This window comes from Spermophilus citellus (genome assembly GCF_964194105.1).
Source record: "Spermophilus citellus genome assembly, chromosome: 9".
NCBI lineage: Eukaryota > Metazoa > Chordata > Mammalia > Rodentia > Sciuridae > Spermophilus > Spermophilus citellus.
The window spans coordinates 94,394,490-94,410,214 of record NC_138191.1 but is presented as its reverse complement, the minus strand read 5'-3'; the positions used below and the strand labels follow the sequence as shown (position 1 = coordinate 94,410,214).

Here is a 15,725-nt window from a genome sequence, read left to right as displayed (position 1 = left end):
GTGAGAAGATTACAAAGAGAAAGAGCATCCACCATGATTTTGCTTGGAAACATATGTTCATTCAGGTCAATTCAACAAACACTGATTATGTAAATGTATATTGTATGTGTCTCATATATTTTAAAACGTATGGCCATCAAAACTGTTATCCAGGAGTGGTGATTAAGGAATATCCATGAAATAATTTGCCCAGGGTTGCACAGCTGGATAATGGTGGTATTGGGATTGCAATCTAGGTATGTCAGACTTAAAAGCTAAAATTTCCCTATAACTGCGTTAAACATGTGCACCTATTATGTACCAGCACTGGAAATATAAAGATGATTTGAATCACAGTCCTGCCTTCAATAGACTCACAGCATATGGGGAAAGTGGTAAACAATAACTCAGTGCTGGGAGGAATAGAGGGAGAAGCTGATGTTCCTGGGGACCCTGTTTAGAATTGCCGGCTCACAGTAATCACACAAAGCAAACCCACTTCCAGTTGGTTTTAGTGTGTCTTTTAGAACTTCCTACACACCATGCTCCTTACTGCCTGCCTGAGGAACAGATGAAGCTGGCTTGCTATGGAGGGTGAATTTATTTGCTGGTTTCACAGAGACTCTGGGCCAGATGTAGTCCTGCCTTCTGAGAGGTAACAGAAATCACAAGTGGGATAAGTGACAAATCACCACTCAGTGGTCCTTTAGAGAGGGAGGTGTGGCCAGACTCTGTTGCAGCAGAAGAGGGGCCTATCCTGCACCAGGCTGTGAGTGAAGGCATTGGAGAAGAGACAAGTGACCATGGGAGGAAGCCTGGAGAATTTGCTCTGGTTCAAAAACAACTCTGCCTTTTTTGTTGTTGCTGTTTGGTTGGTTATTGTCTCTTTGATACTGGGGATTGAACCTAGGGGCACTCAACCACTGAGCCACATCCCTAGCCCTATTTTGTATTTTATTTAGAGACAGGGTCTCACTGAGTTGCTTAGCACCTCATTGTTGCTGAGGCTCGCTTTGAACTCATGATCCTCCTGCCTGAGCCTCCCGAGCCACTGGGATTATAGGCATGGGCCACCATGCCCGGACCACCTCTGCTTTTATTGCAGCCCAATTCCAGGATGGATTTCCCAAAGGACCACCCAGATTTGGCAAGAGCTGCTTAAAATGCAGAATGCCTTCTTTGAGAATAGGTCTTTAATTTCTACTCTAATGAGCCAGACACTGCATCCCTCTCATCCCACCCCCTCACATGCAAATCGAAATCTCCATGTGAAGTGGGGAGCAGTAGGCATACATTAGCCCATCCGGTGTAAAGCCTCTGATTGAGACCAATTACTTAACCCAGCCCCACTTCATTTCCAGTGGAAAACCCACCACTAATGTCTGCTGGTTGCAGCCAGGGACTGATGAGGCAATCAGGAGGAAAACAGACATAATAGCCAGGTAATCTTACAAAGGTTGAGAGAGGAGGGTGGGGAAGGCATTGGGCAAGAGATACCTACTAGTGTGTGCAGCCTTGCAGGGTACTGTGCTGGATGTCTTGCAGGCCTCTTCAGTAAGGGAGCAGAATGTCTTTGCCCAGCCAGCACACACACCCCTCCAACAAAACGGTATGCTCAGCCACTGTGCCAATACCAATTGTAAGCTGCTGGGAGGAACATTGTGTCTGCTATGGCCATTATGAGATTCCATGTCCAAGTTCAAATGACTCCTTTGAGTTGCTCCCCAAGTTTTAAACCTTTGAGATGCCGTGATGATAGCTGGAACCTGGGCAGAGATGGGAAAGGGGGCCTTCTACCACTTTGTTCCCAACACAAAGCTGCAATCGTTCTGTCAGCTCCTGCTGATAGCATCCATCCCCCAGGGGACTGGAGTCAGTGGAAGGCGTTTGAGTGTGGACGTCCCATTCCATTTTCCTCCAGTTGACTCTTGGTCCTTCCTACCACTTCTCTTTCTCAGAACTTAAATGAAGGCTCCTATGCATGTAAATGAAGAAATGTAGAAACAGCAAAGAAGGAGAACTGTTTCAATAAGACAGATGTAGCTGTGCCCAGCTGTGAATAGATTTCCCCCTTTAGTGTGTAATCTTATCCCGTTTCGTATTGTGTTATTTTATCCATTTTACAGATGAAGAAGCTAAGGTGAGGAGACTGGTTAGTGGTATTTTCTGACTTAAAACTGTGTTCTTTTCACTCTGGGGAATTGCCTTTTTAAAAAAATTTTTATTTTGAGGCAGGATCTTGCTAAGTCTCTAAGGCTGGCCTAGAAGTTGCAATCCTCCTTCCTGAGCCTCCCAAGTCACTGGGATTACAGGCTTTTCTTGCCACGACACCCAGCAAATTGCCTCCTTTTGCATTAGATTTGCGGAATTTAGATCTCCATGTCCACTGTGCAAGCCACAGGCCCAGCACAGGGAATGCAGCGTGGAGCTTCTGCAAGCTCTTCAGAGAGCACAGACCTGGATGTTGCCCTGCGGTGGCAGTCTGGACCAACCCAGGACATGTTCTATTCTGAGACCATAACTCACAGGCTGATTTAGATAGTGAAAAGTGCTTCCTTGAGACAGGCAATGAATTTTCAAAATGGATTGCCATTTTGCTGTCTCTTCGGCATGGTATTTCATAACTATCTATCTTGGATAGCAGAATGCTACAATTAAGGTGAAATCCACATATGCAAACCTAACAATTTTTTGTCATCTCCTATTCATCTTAGAACATTTTGGCTGAAAGCCAATGGGTGCCCCATCTTCATCCCAGCACACCCCATGTGCATGCATGCATACACACACACACAAAACACACATACACACACATACACACTCATGAAGGTATGAAACAATCCCATTTGACTTAGCTTCTTTTTAAAAAATATTTCATTCTATAATTATCTTTCCACTTTATTTTGCTTTCTTTGTTCCTTGGAAATTATTTTCACTAAGACATAATAGAGAAGACATGGTACTAGGAGACCCATGCTTTGTCCTGATATAGTGTTTACTTAGACCAAAAAAGATCTTAAGTTTTGCAGTGGGAAAGATTCTAAATCCATGTCTCTGAGACTCACCAGCTGTGTGATTGTAGGAAAACTACTTAACCATTCTGAATCTCAATATCCTCACCTTCAAAACTACATTAGTATTATTGGTTGCAAGATTTCTGTGAGGATCCAACAGACCTATAAAGTGGCAGGCACAGGCTCTGCTGCTTTATACATCCTGTTCCCTTTTCTTCTCCAGTCACTGTGTCTCTGACTCTCAGGATTCCCTTCAGGATAATGATGCCTATCTCACAGCTGATTGAAGGGATTAAATGACAGAGTACACCTGAAATTATTAGGGAAGAGTAATCTATTTTAAATTGTCTCATTTGCTTATTTACTCAATCAACCAATATTTCTTAAATTACCTGAATGATCATAAAGAAGAATTAAACACAGAATTCACCCAAAGAAAGGCTCATTCTCTGAATACACCCGACTCCCCTAGAAAAACATAACCCTGAAGCAAAAATTAAAAGTGCTGTAGTATGTTTATGAGATTTAAATAACAAGAAGATGCCTTGCCACTGGACCCATCTGCCAGGAATCTGTGATGGAACTGAACTGGAGAAGCTATTTGGCAGAAAGTAGGAGGTGATGGACGAGGACCATGTGGGTACAAGGTCCAGTGTGAGTAACGTGACCACAGTGACAAAGTACCAGCAAAGTAAGAGACACCTCAACCATATTGTTGGGACAATTAGAGAGTTGTAGGATGCAAAATTGGCTGGGGACACATTTGTGGAAGAATTTGGACTTGTACTTTTATAGACAGTGGGAAGCAGGAGAGTGCGGTCAGAGCCAGCTTTCTTGAAGATGAATCCAGCAGAGAAGGAGAGGGAGGTTTGGAGAAGAAACAGAGGCCCACGAGGAGTCAGTTAGAAGAGTTTCAGATGAAGGCAGGAGGGGGAATCATCACAGGGGAATAGGAGAGGATTTCAGTGACCATGTTGGGGGACGGTAGATGTAACTGAAGGTTAAGTAGGATCTTTGAATGCCACCAAGGTCCTGGGTCAGGAGCAAAGTCACCAGAGAAATTTCAAGAAGGAGCTGCTTGAGAAAGATGATACCAGTTGCCTATATGTAAAAAGGTCAGTTCCAGAGGCGGGGGAGGCAGACCAGCCTTGGGTGGGCAGCTTTCCCAGTCTAGGGTAGGAGAGCTCCTTGTGGTGGGGACTGTCCTGGGCGCTCTAGGATGTTTAGCAGTACCCCTGGCCTTGACCAACCAGATGCCAGTAGAACAGCCCCAAGTTGTGACAATCATAAGCATCACTAGACATTGCTAAATCTCCCCCTGAGGGGCAATGTCTCCCCCAGTTGAGAACACTGTGGTAGAGGAGGTCTGTGCCCCAGAACGACAGCTAAGGAAGGGAACTGAGTCCCACTCCCTGGGGGCTCTTGGGTCCTGTGTCAGAAATTTGGACCTTGAATGGGACAGGGATGTGGAACACTGGTGGAAAGAGTTGGGGTCCAGATGTACCATCCCATGCTGGTCCAAGGGTGTCCAAGTGTGATATCCACCATGAGCCCCCAGTATCTCCAAAGCACACAGAACACCAGTTGTGGCTGACATGTGGGAAAGGGACAAAGCAGTTTTCCAAATGGTTTTGAATAGGGAAGAAATGAGGCCAAGAGGACCCATGAGTCAGAGAGGTGGGAGGAGGAGACACACAGGGCAGGGGCTCAGGGTCAATATTGGCTTCTACCAAGCATTACCTAGACTTCTGAGGAAAGGGAAGTAGTAGCCCTGGGTTGCCTTTCTAAAATCTTCACATGTAAATCAGGCACGCATTTCTTAGGCTTACAAGTTAGGCATCACATTCCCCCATCTTTAACAATTATGTAACAGGCTCATCCTGCTAATGAGAGAATCTAGATCTCCCCAAGGATGTCAAGACAGCTGTACATCCTTGGGCAAGTTAATTAACTTCTCTGGGTCTCCATTTCTTCAACTGCAAAATGGAGTTTATGATTTTCATGCCATAGACTTGTTATGAGGATTAAATAGATGAAATGCCTACCACATAGTAGATGTTTAATTGCTGTCTCTCCATCTGTCCATCTCTATTAATTTAGTTTAATTTATGTTTGGAAAAATGAGAGATCAGATGCAGGTATGGCATCATCAGTGAAGATGTGTAGCTATTATTGACATTATAATTCTAGAAGGGTCTCCTGGAGATATCTATTTCAGAAAGGTGGATCTTAATTATGTGTGTACAAAAAGTGGCAAGTCCACTGAATTGCACATATTTCTCAGGCTCCAGATGTATTAGCAATATATAGGAGAACCTCAGTGTAATTGTATTTCCTACATTTTTTCTGGTTGCTTATGTATGAACTAATACACCAGCCTTGTTTCATTCTTGCAAAACAGATTGATCTGACCTCAGAAGTTCTAAGAACCCTTCAGAAAGGCCAGGAATTCTGCAACTCCATCTTGTGTTTTTTTTTTTTTTTTTGGTTTTTTTTTTTTTTTTTGCTTCTATCTGAAAATAAAAATCTCTTTGCTAATCTTATATTGGTTAAATATCAGCTTTCCTTAACCATGTGGATATTTTTTTTTCAAAAGGTTTAAAGAGCAGTGGCCTTTAGAGTCTGGGCCACTTTTAAGGTGTTTGGCTAATCAATAGCCTGGTTATTGGTTAATCCCATTTGAGTGGGAATTGAGGGAGTTCTGTTAGTTTTCCACATTGGATAGATGTCACAGGTCCTAGCCTGTAGACATCTTTGACTCCACCTTCCTGAACAGTTTTATTCCTTAGAGTTAATGTAAGCTGGTGGCTTCTGGATGAGATGTTTGCTATTGCTTTCCTCCTCTTGTATTTGATGACTTGGCAGCTGGGGGTAACGACACAGGAGAAGGTGAACCAGTAAGTGGGCCTGATGTCTCTGCTAAATAGGGGTCACCGGCTGGGGAACAAGACACTTTAGAGTTTGCAACAGGCTGTGGTAGGCTGGAATGTAATCTTTTTTCCTGTTATTACTAATCCAGTGCAGAAGGATGGGCCAGGACAAAGGCCCTGCACTGTAAGTCAAATCAGCCTGTGTATGAGTCTTAGCTCTCATCCTCAGGAGCTGGGTAATCCAGAGCAAGCCACTTAATCTCTTTGATCCTCAGTCTCCCTATCTGTAAAATGAGAATAATAATGGCTCTTCTACTTGTGTTAAAGCAGTGAAATAAATCCCTGCATTTAAAATGTACTCAGTAGTAGGCACCTGATTAATGGTAGTTCTCTTAAGAAATGTCAAATGGTGGGCTGGGGATGTGGCTCAACGCGCTTGCCTGGCAGGCGCGGGGCTCTGGGTTTGATCCTCAGCACCACATAAAAATAAGATAAAGATGTTGGGTCCACCAAAAACTGAAAAATAAATATTAAAAAATTCTCTCTCTCTCTCTCTCTCTCTCTCTCTCTCTCTCTTAAAAAAAAAAGAAAGAAATGTCAGATGGTTAACTTCTTTATCTATAAGAGAATCATAAAAATACCTGCCTCAGTGTTGGGAAGGATAAAATTAGATAATGTATTCAATATTATTTTGGGGAATGTCAAGAGACTGTAGATTCCTCAGTTGTATCATTCTGAAAATTAGTTTACCTTTTATTGGGGGTAACTGGCAGAGGTGAGAGGTGATATTTCCATGTGCACATTAGCTGTTCTATTTCTTGGAAATTTCCAACCTGGCTTTGTGTTGTTTATATCTTAACATCAAATACTTTGCAAAGTGTACACCAGCCCTTTATTTCACCTTTGGAATAGCTTTTAAGGAGTCCCTGACACTGAACCATTGAAGATTTTTAAATAGAGCTATTTTTATTCAAATTCTTATTAAATAATTCAATTTTGGATCATTATTGCTTTTAAATGTGAGAACAAGAGGGATTTCCTTTAAGTAACAGTTCAGAAGAGGGGAAAGCGTTTTTATAAGCAGTTAATTTGTAACTTGTATTTAAAGCAAATATAATTTTGAAAAAAAATCAGAAAATTCATCTCTAATAATTAGAAGATAAAGGCAAGAGAACTGTAGAAAAGGAAATCTCTGCTGAGATACTCTTAATTATAAAAGCTTATCATTGTAATCCTTTTTGAAAATGAGCAAAGAGTCTTGATGTTTGATGAACTTATCAAACAAGACAGACCAGTGAAGAGGCAAATTTTAAGTCAAGGCAAAAGAGAACCAATTAAACACTTCACAAAGTGCTGAAGGAGGAAATCATGCAGTTTTTGTGTCTAATGCCAGTGTGTCTGACGTTGGTTTTGAAAATGGAAAACTTCCTGGTTATAGCTTTACTAGGCTATGACTTGGGCACTGGGGACGTATCAATCTCAGGCAAGTTATGAAACTTCTCAATTTCCTCAATTGTAAAATGGGACGAAAGTAAGAGCAAGAATTAAAAGCATGAAAAGTCCTTAGAACAATGCCTCCTCTTTAGGAAGCTGTTTAGAAAGTTCTTGCCAGTGGTGCTCTGTGATTGTGATTGTTATTTGTTGGTATTTCTATTCTCTTGGCTGGCTGACAATAATCAGACAGAAGAAATTTATAATATGCCAATTGGCATGGATGTTCCAGATAAGTTAGGGATTTCAAATCTATCTATTATTGATTATTTTTAGCAATAGTGCTCTCCCCCCACCGAATAAAATCTCACATGAACCCTAACATTGAAAAGAGGACAAAGATATTTACATTTTTAATGGTGCACATTTTAATAAGCTCAGGTTTAACATTTGCTTACTATAATGTTTAAATAGAAATATAGTTTTGAGAACAATAATTTTTTGAATAAAAATAAATTCAAGGCCTCACACATGCTAGGCAAATATTCTATCACTGAACTGCATCTCCAGATCTTTTTATTTTATTTAGTGAGAAAGGGTCACTAAATTGCCCAGGATGGCCTCATTGAATCCTGGCCTTGTAATCCTCCTGCCTCAGTCTTTTGAGTAGCTGGGATTGCATACATGTGCTACTATATTTGGTGAGAAAAAAAAATTTGAAAGCAATGGTGATGAAAGGAATTTATAATCATTAGCTGCAAAATCAATAGATGTCTATTATGTTTTTATGTGAATAATACCTTTTGGTATGGGTGTTGCTTCAAAATTTTTAAAGTTTGAAAATTTTATAATTATTTTTTATTCTAATTCATTACATATGACAGCATAGTGAATTACAACTCATATTATACATATGGAGCACAGTTTTTCATCTCTCTGGTTGTACACAAAGTAGAGTCACACCATTCGTGTCTTTATACACGTACTTAGGGTACTGATGTCCATTCATTCCACTGTCTTTCCTACTCCCCTGCCCCATCCCTTCCCCTTCCTCCCCTTTGCTCTATCTAGGGTTCATCTAATCCTTCCATGCTCCCCAACCATCCCCATTGTGATTAGCATACTTATATTAGAGAAAACATTCGGCATTTGTTTTTTGGGATTGACTAACTTCACTTAGCATTATATTTTCCAACTCCACCCATTTACCTACAAATGCCATGATTTTATTTTCTTTTAATGCTGAATAGCATTCCATTGTGTATATATATATATATATATATATATATATATATATATATATACCACATTTTCTTTATCCATTCATCAACTGAAGGGCATTCAGATTGGTTCCACAGTTTAGCTATTGTGAATTGTGCTGCTATAAACATTGATGTGGCTGTGTCCCTATAGTATACTGTTTTTAAGTCCTTTGGGTATAGACCGAGGAGTGGGGTAGCTGGGTCAAAAGGTTAGTTTCATTCCCAGTTTTCCAAAGAATTTCCATAATGCTTTCCACATTGGCTACACCAATTTGCAGTACCACCAGCAATATATGAGTGTGCCTTTTCCCCCACAACCTCGCCAACATTTATTGTTGTTTGTATACTTAATAGCTGTCATTATGACTGGAGTGAGGTGAAATCTTACAGTAGTTTTGATTTGCATTTCTCTAATTGCTAGAGATGTTGAACATTTTTTCATATATTTGTTGGTTGATTTATATCATCTTCTGAGAAGTGTTTGTTTAGTTCCTTGGCCCATTTATTGATTGGGTTATTTGGCTTTTTGTGTTAAGATTTTTAAGTTATTTATATATCCTAGAGATTAGTGCTCTATCTGATGTGCCTGTGGTAAAAATTTGCTTCCAAAACGTAGGCTCTCTATTTACCTCACTGATTGTTTCTTTTGCTGAGAAGAAGCTTTTTGATTTGAATCCACCCAAATTATTGGTTCTTGATTTTAATTCTTGCACTATAAGAGCCTTATTAAGGAAGTTGGGACCTAATCCAATATGATGGAGATTTGGGCCTACTTTTTTCTTCTAATAGGTGCGGTGTCTCTGTTTTAATTCCTAGGTCCTTGATCCACTTTGAGTTGAATTTTGTGCATGGTGAGAGATAGGGGTTTAATTTCATTTTGTTGCATATGGATTTCCAGTTTTCCCAGCATCATTTGTTGAAGAGGGTATCTTTTCTCCAATGTATGTTTTTGGCACCTTTTAGTATGAGATAACTGTACTTATGTGGGTTTGTCTCCGTGTTCTCTATTCTGTACCACTGGTTTATAATTGTATTTTGGTGCCAATACCGTGCTGTTTTTGTTACTATTGTGCAATTCTTTTAATTTATTGAAATGTGTTTTGGGACTAAGAATGTGGTCTTAGTGATTATACCATATGCATTAAAAATATGTGTTCTCTGCTTATTCAGTGTATGTGATTCTAAATAAATTAAGTCAAATTGGTGATTAATGTTTCTCAAGTTTTCGTCTATCACTTTCTGAGGGAGGGAGGGAGGTTGCAATATGGAATTATACTTGTGGATTTATTTATTTATTTTAGTTGTATCAGTTTTTGCCTCATATATTAAAACCTACATCTTGATAAATTAAAAGAATTTGCAAGTTTAAAAAACTTCTAAACAACACACACATTTAGGTTGTTATGTCTTTGTGATGATTTGCCCCTTTATTATTATGATTGATTGTCATTATCTTTGGAAATTGTCCTGGTTCTTCATTTAGTTTTCTTATCAATTGTGTTTTCATGGCAAATCTTCATCTAATATTTTGTTTTCACTTATATGACCATATTTAAAGTATGCTTTATATAGACATACAGAGATGAGACTTGCTTAATCTAGTCTAACAATCTCTGCTTTTTCAATTGACAGAAATTTGACCATTTACATTACATATAATTATTGACAAGCTTGAGTTTGAGGCTACTATCTTACTATTTGTTTTCTATTTGTCCATCTCTTTTCTGATTCTACTTTCTCTTTTTGGGTCATCTTATAGACTTAATATTTTTTCTAATTTCTAAATGGCTTAGTTAATTAATGGTTAACCATTAACCATTCTACTTTAATTTTTATTCTACTTTTGTTTTTACTCTGAGATTTATAACTTACATCTTTAACTGATCAGAGCCTAAAATCAAGTAATACTATACTACTCCTAGTATTTTTTTTTCTACCTGAAAAAATTCTTTTGACATTGACTGTAGTGCACATCTTTTGGCAACAAATTCTTTTGTTGTTCTGAAAAAGTCCTTATCTTGCCTGCATTTTGAAAGATATCCTTGCTTAGTATAAAAGTCTAAGTGAATAGTTTCCCTCCCATATCCACATTACTTTAAAGATGTCATTTCATTATCTTCGGTATTGCATAATCTCAGAAGAATTCTGCTTTGTTCTTGTTTGTGTACTGTGGTTTTTCCTTCCTTTTTTCTTTTAAGATTTTTTAAAATCAATTTTTAGCAGTTTCCCTTACAATGTAACTTGATATGGTTCTGGGGGTTCATAGTTTGCATTAAACTTGGAATTTTTTGCCTTATTAATTCAAATATGTTTTCTGGTCCATTTTTTTCTCATGTCTCCATCTGACAGTCCAGTTGTGGGGATGAGATGCTTGATATGGATATGGTCCCACAGGTTACAGAGACTCTATTTTTCTTTGTTGTTGTTGGTAATCTTTTTTTTCTCTCCTTGTTTCATTTTAGTTTCTATCACTGTGTCTTCAAGATTACTAATCTTTTTCCTGCAGTGTTTAATCTGTTGTTTAGCCTATCAAGTTTTCATTTTTGATGTTAAAATTTTTAGCTTGAACATTTCACTAGGTACTTTTTCAAATCTTGTGCTTTCTCCCTCATCATGTTCAAAATTATCCTTAAGTAATCTAGGTTTGATTTTAGCATTTTTAAAATTCTTGTTTGCTGAATTCATTATTTGTATTTCACAGATTTTTTGCAATTAGGCACGACTTAGCATGTAGCTCAATCCACTCATGTTATAGAGAAAGAAACTGAGCCTTAGAAGGAGAAGGAAAGATTTCAACAATATGACTATTTGGCTAGCACTTGAGGAATACTGGCCAACTTTACCATCATTATATCTTCTAAGATTGTTGTTCTTATTATTTTCCCAACTGAAGGTCAGAGAGGAAGAAAGCAATTTGATATGTCAGGCATGCATCTACCTACATGAAAGGCATTGCCAGGCCTTTCATGTCCCAGATTAGGCTTATTACTGCTATGACTACAGTCCCACCAACTAACCAATAAAAAAATTCAATGCTTCACAAATAATCACTTGTATTGATAAGAAAGATGCGTACTGAATTCGGAGTTAAGATACCCAAGGATTTTTCACAACATTTTTTTTTTAAGAGAGAGTAGAGAGAGAGAGAGAGAGAGAGAGAGAGAATTTTTTAATATTTATTTTTTTTTAGTTGTCGGCGGACACAACATCTTTGTTGGTATGTGGTGCTGAGGATCGAACGCACGCCAGGCGAGCGCGCTACCGCTTGAGCCACATCCCCAGCCCAGATTTTTCATAACATTTTCTACCCAACATTTCCACTGATGAAAACCAGAATTCTTTAGGGGATTAGAAGAAATGTGAATGAGAACCCTAAACAGAAATCACAATAATCTAAGCATCACCTAAAGGTTTTTTGCTTTTTAAAAAATAGGTCATATAGGCAGTAGACCCTAAAGAAGTCTCAATTATGCTCCTCTTTTTTATTTTAAGGCTTTTATGGGCATCAGAATGTGTTTTCCAAAGTGCTCTGGGTCAGGGCCATGTGGATGCTTTCAGGAGTTATCCAGATGCCTGGAAATTACCATGCATCTAGGCAACAGGAATTTTTAATTAACATAAACAATCGGAGTGGGCTGGGGATGTGGCTCAAGCAGTAGCGCGCTCGCCTAGCATGCGTGCGGCCCGGGTTCGATCCTCAGCACCACATACCAACAAAGATGTTGTGTCCGCCGAGAACTAAAAAATAAATATTAAAAATTCTCTCTCTCTCTCTCTCCTCTCTCACTCTCTCTTTAAAAAAAAAAAAAAAAAAAAACAATCGGAGTACTGGCTCCCAGTCAAAAATCAGTGATGGAGATATGGAGACTTCTCTTCAGGGTGACTAATCCTTAGCTATACAGCAAGGGGCATTGGGTGTGGGCTATGGAGTGTGGTCAACCTGAGATTAAGTTCTAACATCACCACTTAGTGGCTACAGAACTTGGATAAGTTACTTAAACTCTGCAAGCTTCAACTTCTCTAGTTATAAATAGTGATAAAACATATTTCATAGAGTTCTTGTCAGGAGTTAGGAAAGTGCATGTGAACACTTAGTATAGAGCCTATTACATAGTATATCATTAGAAAATTTTTTTTGTTATTCTATTTCCCATTTGTCAGAAATTCTTCACAGTACATTTTGGAATGCTAGAAAAATGGATAGACTTTGGAGCCAAAACAGCCTTGTTTGAATCCTGGCTTTGCCACTTACTACCCATAAAATTTAAGCAACACATTTAATCTCCTTATGAATTTGTTTTACTCATATATACTCAGGGTATAATAATGGCTATTTCACAGGGTGATTATGGAATTTTAATGAGATAATACATTAGTGATAAAATTTGGTTATTCATTTCCCACTGCATACCAGATGCTATGTTCAGGACTAGATACAATGGTGAGCAATATAGATATGATATCTGCCTTCCAGAGCTATTAGTCTATGGGTAGGAATGAAGTATGTGAAGCTCTATGTACCCGACACTTAGTAGGCAGGTCAAGGAAAGTTACCCGGAGGAAAGGTCAGGCAAGATAAATGAGGTACAATTAGAGTGGTCTGTGTAGAAAACATCCTTGTGCAAAATACTGCAGGAGAGCCTGCCATTGCCTGGAACTAAAAGTCTATATGGAATTTATATGTCTCTGGCTCACAGAGATACTTTTTGTCTTCACTCAATGAAAATGTTCATTTAATCATAAATATTCTAGGTGTGCGAGGTAGTGAACTAAATAGGTAATATCCCTACACTCATGGAATTTAGTGATACAGTCAGTAAACATGTAAACAAATAAACAAAAAAATCATTTAAGATGGTGAAAAATACTATGAAGGAATCCAATGCACCCTTTGATAGAGAAAATAGAGTAAAGAGGCTGGTTAGGGGGTATCCTCTTGTGGAAGGGGCATTTGCACTGAGATGTAAGGAAAGCAGAGAGAAGCTGAGCCATGTGGCAGGAGGGAAGAGGGAGAGATCAGCATGTGCTTTGACCTGTGGTGGGAAGTGTCCGTGGTGCACGTGAGCTGAAGGAAGAGACGGCATGAACACAAAGAATCATGCCACAAGAAGGTGGGCAGCAGGTAGACCCCGGAGTGCCTTGGGCCTCACCAGGGGGAGTCTGAATTTTAGTTTGTGTGTAGTAAAAAGTAAATCACCAAAAAATCTCTGGAGGGGCTTATCATGGAGGGATATCACCTGATTTCTCATTTAAAATAACCAGGTCACATCCCGGTTGCTGTGCAAAGAATAGGTTAAAATGAAATGGAAGGTCTTGGCCCACAGAAAGCCACAGAATGATCTGGGTAAGAGATAATGGTGCCTTAATAGAGCATACTGGCAGTGGAGACAGGCTTCTGGAATTTGAGACACACTTTGATAGCAAAATTGTCAGAAATTTCCAAAGAATGGGATGAGAGGAAGCAAAAGGAAGACATTAAAATTAAAGACCACTGTTAAGTATCTGGCCTGAACACAGATACTTCATGGTGGTTCTACTAATGATGTTGGTGAAATTGAGAGAGGAGTTGGTTGAAGGAGAAAATGAAGAGTTCAGACCTGGAGACTTTTAAGTTTTTCATGCTGGAGAGGCAACTGGTAGAGATGTAAAATGGATGAAGGCCTACTTTGAGAAGGCATTAGCACAGATGGTGTAGGAAACAAAGGAGTGGATCTTACCTCCTTCCAGGTGAGAAAAGAGAGAAGAAAGGCAAGAAAGACAATGTTCTAGGGAATTCTAGTTTTCAGGGAAAGCAAAAGGCAGAAAGAGAGCAAGGAAGATTGGTGCTGAAGAGGTCCAAGAAAGGGAAGTTTCCATAAAGAAAATAGTAGCTAACAAAGGGCAGATTAGATGAAGCTGGAAAACTCTCTACTGGGTTTAGCAACATGGAGGATGTCGAAGACTGAGCATTTTCAAGGTAGAATTTAGAATACCTCCATTTCACAATGCAATTCCCATGTCAGTGAATGGACTTGGCTCAAGGTTATTAATTAGTGACAATGGCCTTTAAATATATGCACAGCCACGTTATTAGGAAGACCCCCTGGCAATAATCAGGAGGCTTTCTGACCTTCTAGCTTGGGAGTGGTAGCTAATTAATATTTTGTTTTCTGAATTGCTGAGGTGGCCACATTATGGGGGTCAAGCATTTGACTTACAGGTTGCATGATTTAGTCCTTTTCCCTAATATGACAACTTAGAGGAGAAGTGTCTCACTAGACCCCAGGGCACATTATTGATAAAGATGGAGAGGTTCTATAAGCATTTATGTATTTGAGAAGAATAGACAAGAACTAATATATGCTAGACCTCTGCTAAGGCTTTATGATCTCATTCCATATCCCAAAGTCTCCCAAGTTATTAGCTCTGTTTCTGAACTATTAGAAAATTGAAGCTCAGTGAGTGGCAGAAAGTGGATTTGAGTGCATATTTGATAGACTACAAACCTCTTTCTGTTACATCCGTGTTTCTTCTACTGCGTTATGTGGCCTTACCCGATTTGCATGAGAAAAGAAATAACCTGTGTTCAAAAAATTTGGAAAATTCTAGGTTAAGCAAAGTAAAATGAAGAACTTCTCAGGTCCTTTAATACGGTATTAGGTATTTTAAATTTCCAGGAATAGGGTGTTGTGGGCAGCTTATCCAAATGAATTTGACCATGGAACTTTTCTTCACTTCCTCCTCTACCTGTGTGCATATTTCAAGAACTAGTTCTCCACAGAATACACATTGAGAAGTTTTGCGATAGCACTGTATTGACTTGTGCTCTATCTACAGATGAAAAAAAACTAAGTCAGAATTTAAAGTAACTTGTTTATGTAACATAGCAAATTGGAAAAAAAAATTAAAGGTTAATATCAAATGCTTCCAAATCCTACTGCTCCATGTTAAATGTCTCACTAATTAAGTAGATTCTTGCTACCTGGGAGATGCTTTAAAAATATCTGCTAATTTACTAGGCCACAGAATTATTAATGGCTCCTTAAGGGTATTAGTCCATTTTATGTTGCTATAACAAAAAACACCTGGGGCTTGATACTTTATAAAGTAGAGATGTTTGTTTGACTCATAATTCTGGAGGTTCAAAAACATGGTTCTGGCATTTACTAGGCTCTGGTGAGGGTCACCTG

The 15,725-nt window shown here is 39.0% G+C and overlaps 1 protein-coding gene across 1 annotated transcript in view; it reads left to right on the top strand.

Annotated features, from left to right (window-relative positions):
* Nucleotides 1–5,813: 5,813 nt before the first annotated feature.
* The window catches only part of C8A (complement C8 alpha chain), a gene marked incomplete at both ends in the record, with an annotated part of 77,195 nt that continues 67,283 nt past the window's right edge, over nt 5,814–15,725 (top strand). The window contains one exon of the mRNA XM_081308791.1: nt 5,814–5,890. Within this exon, the coding sequence (XP_081164917.1) occupies nt 5,814–5,890 (77 nt within the window). The remainder of the gene's footprint in view (nt 5,891–15,725) is intronic.